Source organism: Morchella importuna (genome assembly GCF_003444635.1).
Source record: "Morchella importuna strain M04M26 chromosome Unknown Morimp01GS004, whole genome shotgun sequence".
Classification (NCBI taxonomy): domain Eukaryota; kingdom Fungi; phylum Ascomycota; class Pezizomycetes; order Pezizales; family Morchellaceae; genus Morchella; species Morchella importuna.
Genome location: NW_025763401.1, coordinates 863,117 through 872,763, shown reverse-complemented (window position 1 = coordinate 872,763; position 9,647 = coordinate 863,117). Strand labels below are relative to the sequence as shown.

The 9,647-nt window shown below is 43.7% G+C and overlaps 4 protein-coding genes across 4 annotated transcripts; 3 read left to right on the top strand and 1 right to left on the bottom strand.

Moving 5' to 3' along the window:
• Positions 1-2,185: 2,185 nt before the first annotated feature.
• Positions 2,186-4,122, top strand: LAJ45_02379 (uncharacterized protein; the record flags this gene model as incomplete). Its single annotated transcript, XM_046111970.1, has 6 exons — positions 2,186-2,203; positions 2,265-2,812; positions 2,877-3,700; positions 3,769-3,853; positions 3,912-4,040; positions 4,101-4,122. The coding sequence occupies 6 exons, from the start codon at positions 2,186-2,188 to the stop codon at positions 4,120-4,122; spliced, it is 1,626 nt and encodes a 541-aa protein (XP_045974870.1).
• A 1,098-nt stretch (positions 4,123-5,220) lies between these two features.
• LAJ45_02378 (uncharacterized protein) lies at positions 5,221-6,080 on the top strand (the record flags this gene model as incomplete). The annotated part of the gene is made up of 4 exons (XM_046111969.1): positions 5,221-5,226; positions 5,469-5,513; positions 5,595-5,738; positions 5,802-6,080. The coding sequence occupies 4 exons, from the start codon at positions 5,221-5,223 to the stop codon at positions 6,078-6,080; spliced, it is 474 nt and encodes a 157-aa protein (XP_045974869.1).
• A 470-nt stretch (positions 6,081-6,550) lies between these two features.
• LAJ45_02377 (uncharacterized protein) lies at positions 6,551-7,476 on the bottom strand (the record flags this gene model as incomplete). The annotated part of the gene is made up of 4 exons (XM_046111968.1): positions 6,551-6,574; positions 6,633-6,837; positions 6,910-7,276; positions 7,431-7,476. The coding sequence occupies 4 exons, from the start codon at positions 7,474-7,476 to the stop codon at positions 6,551-6,553; spliced, it is 642 nt and encodes a 213-aa protein (XP_045974868.1).
• Positions 7,477-7,496: 20 nt separating this feature from the next.
• Positions 7,497-9,465, top strand: LAJ45_02376 (uncharacterized protein; the record flags this gene model as incomplete). Its single annotated transcript, XM_046111967.1, has 6 exons — positions 7,497-7,671; positions 7,733-7,831; positions 7,888-8,053; positions 8,117-8,370; positions 8,436-8,847; positions 8,949-9,465. The coding sequence occupies 6 exons, from the start codon at positions 7,497-7,499 to the stop codon at positions 9,463-9,465; spliced, it is 1,623 nt and encodes a 540-aa protein (XP_045974867.1).
• Between the last annotated feature and the right edge of the window lie 182 nt (positions 9,466-9,647).

The following is a 9,647-nucleotide window of genomic DNA, read 5'->3' as shown; positions in this document are numbered from 1 at the left end:
TTGCGTTGCGCTGAGCTCGTTGTATTTCCGTCCTACTCTTTATAATCGGGCAAGTACATGTAGAGCACCCTGTTCTAGGTTATATGGCCGCTTGCTTGATCATGATACAACTTGCGGTAAGATTATTATAGAAATATGGGAGGAGTCCTATTGGCTTGCCCAACCATAAAATCCTGTTTTTAGACCCCTGTTTCTACAATAATTTTATCTCTCGCTGTACAGTCGCATGCAACAAGTTCCCGCCGTTTTTTGATGGTGAGTCAAACCATAACAACTCCACCACGAACTCTGCAAAAGCTTCAGGATATGACAAGTGGCAAGCTGTTGTTATTCTCCATAAAATAGGCCGAAATACTGTACAGATAAATAAAGATACAAACTGTCCAGTTAGGAGGAGGATTGGCCTACTGGATCACCAGATTTCAACACCATAGAAAATTCATGGAAAATACTCAAGAGTGAACTAAAAAGGCGATGAAGCTATAGATAGAGAAGACCTCATCATGATGATGAACCTTTTATCGCTGCACAAGAGGAGTGGGAGGCATTGTCTCAATCAAAGCTAGATAAATTGCCATTAAGGGTTGAGGCATGTCTCAAAGCCAATGGAGGGCACATGGGATGGTAGTCTCAAAATAATTTCTTTATATTCTATTTAACTCTACTATGTATTCTCTATTAAATATCTTCACTTGTGGTTGAGTAACGAGTATTGAGGTTGAGTGTTGCATCGTGGACGGCGAGAACTTGATGCATGCGACTGTACATTCAAGAAATCTGAATTAACAGTGCGAAAGTACCTCGTGTAAGTTGGCAGAGTATCATACCTGGCCACATGTATCTATTGACCAAGTGAGGGCGCATAATATTAGGGTGACCGCATATCCAACGTCTTATACGGAAGCCAAAGCACGTAGAATTAGTTTGTTCCATACCTAATGAAATGCCTCATTTTCAAAGCCTTAATACGTATACTTATTAACCATACGAACCATCAATTCCATGACATGAGAATTTTTCAAGCCAGTCGTGCTCCGATGGCTTTGGTATCCAAGTATAAATTAACTTGAAATCCGCAAACCTTATGTCAATATGTAGAACAGTGATATAGATGCCCTAGCCCCTCACTCAGTCATCCCCCTCAATCGGTCAGTTGATGGTAATTGGTTGGGAAGGGGTATACGTACAGAAGCCGGTTGCGATGGATATAAAACTACATGTAGTGTCCGGGTGAGGGTTGTCTGAGTGAGTGATGAAGAGTCTATGTACCGGGGGTTATGGGTTTGTCTGAAGAACCTTTTTTTTGGCGTATGATTGGTTGAAGCTGCAGAAAATGATACTTGGCGCCAGAAAAAGTACTTGAATAGGCTGCCCCCATATTTTGCAATGCAACCTCCAAGACCGCAATTTGACTGTCATTTGCACCCAACTTCATCAGAAAACACTCCCCACAAGGGTTTATGAGCTCAAAATATTATCTAGGGGAAGCTGGGAGCCAGCGCTATTCTGCAGTTATTTTTTTGTATTTTTAGCAAAATATTTAGATTTTTGAGTAGAGATATATGAAAGTTCTTCAGACTTTTTTCCCCCATACAAATTTGGTGCACTAAGGCCGGTGTGATTGATGGTAATTGGTTGCTCTCTATAAAATCCCTGCATTTTCAACCAATGAAGCAGAGTTCTTCAGATTAATGGTGAACACCCGGTACATGTGGTACCCCACATGCGTGAGACTAGAGTAAAGCGTCAGTCCAATCGTCATGCTTTTCCCGGGGTCGAGTTCCATGCAGTGGTGTTGCCAAGGTCCTACACATAAAACAAGCATTCAGACCCCTGGCTAGGCCAAGCAAGAAACGTAGATCAGACCATTTCCGCATCTGTTTAACGGAAACGTGTAAACATCACGTCATTTATCTCACAATTCACTTTCATTTGTCTGCGAGAGAAAGATGGCTACATCATACAGGTACTACGCGCGTCATGAGTATTCGGTTTTCGAGGTGACGAAATACCTCTAGGAGAGTACAAATACTGTCCAAGACAGACATGATTGCCTCACATATTAGCACCAGCAATTATTCCCCAGAGATTGTTTATCCTGCCGTGCTTTCGCGTTGAGTCCCTATAATATATATCACATCTCCAGTTTTTCTAATACTCCAAATTCGAGTAATAACGCACCAAAATGTCGCTCTCAAAGCACGTATGTGACACTGCCTATTAGCATTCATATTTCTAATGCTAATCACCACGAGCCGGCTTAGGTTGACCCAGATGAACTCATCGCGTCTCTCCGCGAGCATTCGCCAAAACACCGTCCAAATCAACACCAACACAAGACAGCTACTCATCACTATGTATATGGCTCTCGGTACGCTGCAAGCCAAGAAATCCCGAAATTTCGGATCCCCAAGACAGGCGCCGATGCCAGTGTGGTTCACCAAATCATCAAAGATGAATTAGACCTTGATGGACGTCCCAACCTCAATCTGGCTTCTTTCGTGAACACATATATGGAGCCGGAATGCGATAAGTTGATCCTAGAAAATATCGCAAAGAATTTGGCAGATGCGGATGAATATCCTGCTCTTATGGCTATCCACGCAAGGTGCATTTCTATGATTTCGCACCTGTGGGGTATTCCTAAGGGAGAGACTGCAATTGGAACTGCAACGACTGGAAGTAGCGAGGCCATTCACCTTGGCGGATTGGCCATGAAGAGGAGGTGGCAGGATAGACGTAGGAAAGAAGGGAAATCAACGGAAAAGCCTAATATTTTGATGGGTGCTAATGCACAAGTTGCTCTTGAGAAGTTAGTACCCATGCCATACATGTATATCCCTCATCAGAAGGTTAACCAAATGTCTCCAAAATAGGTTTGCTCGCTATTTCGAGGTTGAAGCCCGAATCCTTCCAGTCAGCAAAGAGTCACACTGGTGTCTTGATCCTAAATTGGTTCGTCAAAACGTCGACGAGAATACCATTGGTGTCTTCGTGATCCTTGGGTCAACATACACTGGCCATTTCGAGCCCGTCGAGGAGGTTTCTAAAGTTCTCGACGAGTATGAAAAGGATACAGGCATCGCTATTCCCATCCATGTCGATGGTGCTTCCGGAGCCATGGTTGCCCCATTTACAGGCGCCCAAGGGAAGTGGGGGTTTGAACTCCCTAGAGTGCACTCCATTAACACGTCTGGTCATAAGTTCGGACTGGTATATGCTGGACTTGGCTGGATTGTATGGAGGAATGAAGAATATCTCCCGAAAGATCTCATCTTTGAACTTCACTATTTAGGTGGAACTGAACAATCATACACACTTAATTTTTCGAGACCCGGTAACCAGGTTATTGCACAATATTTCAACTTTATCCACCTTGGTCGCGAGGGATTTACATCAGTTATGCGGAACGCACTACAAAACGCACGAGTTCTCTCAAAGGCACTTGAAGCTAGTGGTTGGTATGTCTGCTTGAGCGACATTCATCGAAAGAGAGGTTCATGGGGAGATGGAGGTACTGGAACGAAGATTATTGATGGTGTGAAGGATCTTGTATTACAAGAGTCTGACCCAAGTCTTTATAATTCGGGTTTACCAGTTGTTGCATTCAGGTTTAATGATGAGTTCCGTAAAACATTCCCCCACATCAAGCAGCAGAGTGTTTCAACACTCCTGAGAACGAAAGGATATATCATTCCAAGTACGCCTCTACAACATCCCATAATCAAACCATTAATATCGAAATGCTAACAACATTTTGCGAGATAGACTACAACTTGCCCCCAAGTGTGGAAGAAATCGAAATTCTGAGGGTCGTAGTGCGAGAAAGCATGTCTGCTGATCTACTGGACCGGTCGGTCATCCATTTCCACTAATAACTACCCTTCCATTCTAATATAGTCAATATGCAGGTTAATTGCCGACATTTTGGAAACAACTGAAACCTTAATGAGTTGCGATGCTGTGGATTTAGAGAGTCTAGCTGCACCTAGATCTGCTAGAATCGAGAAACAGGTTCAAAGCATGGGTAAACATGGAAGGCAGGAACAGGAATTTTCTGGAACCTTAAAAACAACTTGCTGATTCGAGGTTCTCAGAAGACATGGTAACAGAATGACATAACGCATAGTTTCTTTGCAATCGTTGTCAATTACTATTAGTAAAGAAATTATCTAAACCGTACTAGGCCACATTTTTAAATCCTTAAACTAGCACAAAACATACATGTAGTTTACCAATAATGTTGACTTTGCCCAAGATACACCAACTACATGTACAGCCACTCCGCAAAAGTGTTCGTGATTCCGATTTCGGAGTGGGGGGTTTCTCCATATGTAACCGTGGCGGACTATCAAGAACCCCCCAACAGAAGACTTTCCCAGTGACTAATGGCGCCCAAGTTAATGAAGAATAAGATCAATGACCTATCTTCTTTTTATATATAGTCACGAACTATATTATATATTTTTCGTTGTTTTGGATCTTAACTTTAATATCATCAGTATTACTGGTGCGCCACACTGCGCACTGACATTAAGGCTCCGTTCGGTTGACGTTGAATTGGTTGCAATCTATGGATTGGGCTCGATAAAATAATCACCTCCAGAGGTGTTTTTTTTATTCAATCCATGGATTTTTGTGTCAACCGAACAGACCCTAAAACACGAACATTTTTGCTGAGTGGCTGTACATAGACGCTTCCACCACTCACCTGGACGGAAAATTGCCATAACAGCAAGATGATCTACCTTATAACTACATGTAGCTTTAATATCTCCTTTACACCAATCACCATCAACTGTTCGGGTGAGTGATAATTGATCTTCGTCAAGCTGCGACGAGTGAGATATTGTGATTCGCGCATGCCGTACAATCTCATATATGTATTTATAGTTCTGAAATTTTCGCTTTTTTATATCTTATAGTGAAATTATAATATCATTTATGATGCATATAAGACTCTAGATTTATTGGGTCTGTCTGCGTTCGCCCCCAAAGGGCAGGAACCCCCGGCGTGGCTGGGATCTAATGACTAAGTGGGTCTTATCACGTGCAAGGGCTATCAGATTTTGTGACTTCCTTTTCTGCCGCCCACACAAATCCCCCACAATTTCCGCCAAACACCAACGAATTCATCACGCCAACGCCAACCACAAACGACAACGACGACACCCGAACCCACCCAAAACGACGACATATTAAAGATCAACCACAGCAAAAATGAAGGTGTGTTACGGTTCCCGGTCCCAATGAAAAAGATGAGAGCGACGGCAGCGGTGTCTGGACAGCAGGGAGGACTGGTTAAGGGATGGGGTGGAAATAGATGGGATAGTAGCCGGACAGGGAGTGCGCAGTGGCAAAGATAAAGGGAAATTATGTGGGGTGGGAGCTGTCCAGATACCGCTTCTGGGATAAGGATTATTAGAATTACTGCTTGGGTCATGTACTAATAGAGAATTTAACGATAGGTCGAACTTGATGCTTTCAGCGGTGCCAAAATCTACCCTTCAAAGGTTCGAATATGCTCTCCGAGAACTCTTGCTATTCTCAGAAATAGCTTATGAATACAATCTAACACAATATCTCCATTACAGGGTAAGATCTATGTCCGCGGTGACTCCAAGGTTTTTAGATTCGTGAACGGCAAGTCCGAGTCACTTTTCCTCCAGAGGAAGAACCCTCGCAGAATTGCCTGGACGATCTTGTTCAGGCGTATGCACAAGAAGGGTATCTCTGAGGTTTGTATTTCGCAATCGTTCATCATCGACTGCGCTACATTCAAGCTGCTTACACCCATACAGGAAGTCGCCAAGAAGCGTACCCGCCGTACCGTTAAGTCCCAGCGTGCTATTGTCGGTCTTTCCCTCGACGTTCTCAAGGAAAAGCGTTCCCTCCGCCCAGAAGCCCGTCAGGCCGCCCGCGCCCAGGCTATCAAGGATGGAAAGGCCAAGAAGGCTGAGGCCGAGAACAAGAAGAAGGCTGAGAAGGCCAAGAGCGCTAGTGTTGCTGCTCGCGGTGGAAAGGTATCAAAGCAGGGTGCGAAGGGTGCTGCACCCAAAGTCCAGGCCAAATCCCGTTAAAAGGGAGCGGGATAGCGGTGTTGGTGTATAGTTCTGGTTTTTTTTTACTTCCAATTACAGCCTGGTTTGGTCGGTCAAAATAAAGAGGTCCGAAATTGCTGCTGGAAATGTGACAAGGACCTTGTATCTAATCGCCGTGATCTTGGTTGGAGCTCGCAAGCTTTAGAAGATTCTAAGTCTTGCTGGCTTAGAATTTGTGAATTCAATACCCGGTATGTGGCCACTGAAGCTGTCTTACGGGTGGATCGGAAGGAAATAAAAGTTCCCCCCTTTACTCTAGCCTTTTAGTTTGTCAATGCTTCAAGACTTAAATCGAAATCTCAGCACAGTCATTGTAAGTTTTTAGCTAGACCAGGGTATTTCTAAGACAAGTACAATGCAATGTAACCCATATCAATCAAATAAGTCGTTTCCCCGTTAATCTATGGCATAGCCGTCTGAAGTTCCGAGCCCACTGCGCCTACAGCTGGCTATTTCTTCTCATAATAATGTGCCTATTCACACGTAAGCCGGCATGATCATTGGCCATTATCAATGTAGAAACCAACTCACCATTTGCACGCCAGCATGCTTATATCCACACTTTTCATAGAAGCCCTGGTTCTTCTCCGAACAGTCGAGGATGGCCTTGTAGCAGCCAACCTTCTCTGCGATATGGTCAAGAGCGTGGATTATTTTTAGTCCCAACTTCTTTCCCTGTTGATCTTTTGAAACGGCAATGTCTTCGATGTGACCGACTATTCCTAGATTTCTCAAGCTATTCGTAAATTTTATTAGGATTTTTTTCTGATCTGACATATTAATACCAAGCAGCGAGAAGGGATACTACAATTTCTTTTCTATAATCAAGCTTCCTACGCCAACAACTTTCTCCTTATCATCCGTAATACAAATGATGAAATATTCATCCTTTCTAGCTGCCATCCAGTCATATCTTTCAGCCCAATCCGCTTCGGATATATCCCCCACGGTTGTTAAAACGCGAAGGACATCTAGAAATTGGCTGTAATCAGATTTACAGGCTGGACGGATAGAGTACCCATCTGGTAGTGAAGAAGCAACCTCGGAGGAGATTAGGGTAGGATCGAAAAGTGGGGTTGACATTTTAAGTTGTAGGGCTGAGGGGGGATGTAGTTGTTGCTGGTGGAGGAGTGTCCTATTAGTAGTCCCTGGCTGTTTTGTGGGAGCTGAGGGCCCTGTCCACTTAGTTAGTCAGCCAAATTGAGAACTTTCCTGTCCTGTCTCAGACTGTCGACCCCTTCCCATCTCCTCCCAAAATACTCTTTACTCCCTATTACAGCACCCACTTTGACATCTTGTGTGATATCTCAATATTTTTTTTGAACGGACCCTCCTTAGAACCAAAAGCGACTCTCTCTTGAAGAGTGCTTCTCATCGCAAAAAACTCTTATCAAAATGTCGAGACTTCGCACCAAAGAAAAGCCCATAGCCGTGCAGGAATCCGATGACGATATTGATGATGATGAGGAGGATGAAGAGGTGGAGGAAGAAAATCCTGACGGAGTCTTTGAGCTTCCTGAAAAGCTCGAGGAATGTCATTGGCAGCGGCGCTCAATAACAGATCTTTATGGTATTCTTCGAGATGACTCCACCTCACGTGATTTGTCGCGCTAATGATTATGTGAACATAGATATGATGTCGAGTCCCTTTTTAGACTTAAATCCAGACTACCAAAGAGATGTTGTTTGGAATAGTGATAGAATGACAAAACTCATAAACTCTTTGATATGTTCGTACTCTCACTGCCTGTGGATGTGACAAATACTAATGCTAAATTCGATTTAGGCAATTACTATATCCCCCCTGTTATATTTAATGTTCAAACGATAAAGACAGAAGAAGGCGGGGAGAGATTTCTCCGGATCTCAATCGACGGGAAGCAGCGTCTTTCGTCTATCCGAGAATTTGTCAATGGAAACATTCCTTGTACAGATAAGCACGGTCGTAAATGGTGAGCTATTTCCTCCACACAACTAAAATCTTGGCGTCTCATCATAAAAAACATTTTATATAGGTTTTTCAAAGATAATGGCAGTCCGTCCGGCAAAAAGAAACGATTACTCAATGAGAAATTCAAGCAACATTTCTTGTCCCAAGAACTACTTTGTGCAGAATATGCGGCTTTGGAAAGAAAACAGGAAGAAGATCTGTTTTCGCGCGTTCAATTAGGGGTGCCACTCACACCCGCCGAAAAACTCCGAGCGAGCTCAGGTGCTTGGCAGGCATTCGCTCTTGAAATAGAACAGAAGTATCCAAATCTCATGCAAAGTGCGCATTATCTACCTTCAAATTCTCTTTTATTGATATTCATACTTACTTTTTCAATCTACTAGCCGTGGATAATAGACGTGGTCGGAGCTTTCAGCTTATTTTACAAATCTTTAAGCAGATCCTCAATTCAGAGGATCAAAACTCTAAATACAGCGCTGGCGCTATTTCCCTTAAGGCCTTCTGTGAACGTACAAATCTTCTTGACGAACCTTTCAGGGCTACCGTAAAAAACGTCTTTTATAAGTACAATGAGATACTGAAGAGGCATCCAGAAACATTCCAGAATCATAATTACACCCACGCAACAAAATATTCACCTATAGAATTTGTTGCCTCTGCGCTTTTGATCCACCAACATCCTAATCGGACCAACCCTACTCTTCTCAGTGGGGATATCCTGAAGATGCGTCAAGTGGTTAGAGAGGAAAGACAAGATCTCCGCAGTAATAGCTCGACCTGGAGTTCTCTTATGAAGTATATAACCGATCTCGAGATACACCGAGGAGGAATGAATGTGACATCACGAGATGGAGCTCGAGGGGATCAAAATCTTAATACAAGAACACCGGGGGTAGTCGTAATGTCCAGCAGAATATGACACCACGAGATGGAGTTCGGGAAGTTCAGAATCTCAATACAAGAACCCCAGAGGGTTCTAATAATGTCCAGCAGAGTGTAGCGCCAGGAAAATCAGGGCCACAAGCGCGAAGGTTATCCAAAAGAGCGGTCCCCTCGGCAGATTCTTACAGTCCAGCTCCTTCATCGTTGCAGAGCCCGCATACGCATATGGGGCCCGGGGGTGAGTTTGAACAACACCGGGAAGCGTTAGCATCACAACGATATTCTATAGCATCGCTACCGCCTCGGCCATCAACTAGTCAAACCCAAGCTCCCACGGCGCCGCTTAGGCAGCCTGCAGCAGAGTGCCCGGGCGATCGATTTATGGCTATCACAAGGACACATAATAGAATTACGAACGAAGCCTGGAACGAATCTTCTCTTGGCGGAAGCACAAGTTATTCTTCACCCCAAAGGCCAATCAAAAGACCCAGAATAGAAAACGAGGCGTCGAGGATAAAAAGAGAAGAATGAAGTACCGTGATCGAGTAACCGTGGGTTCCTATCCTGCCAGCCTACACCCTGAAAGGGCATTTTTTTTGTATATAAGTCAGCTTATTGCTGTATAACCAAATTAGTTACGATCAATGAACTTCTATTCACTTGCATTGGAACAGACTTAATTCTGTCTTTGAGCTGTCGTGACATACTGACTC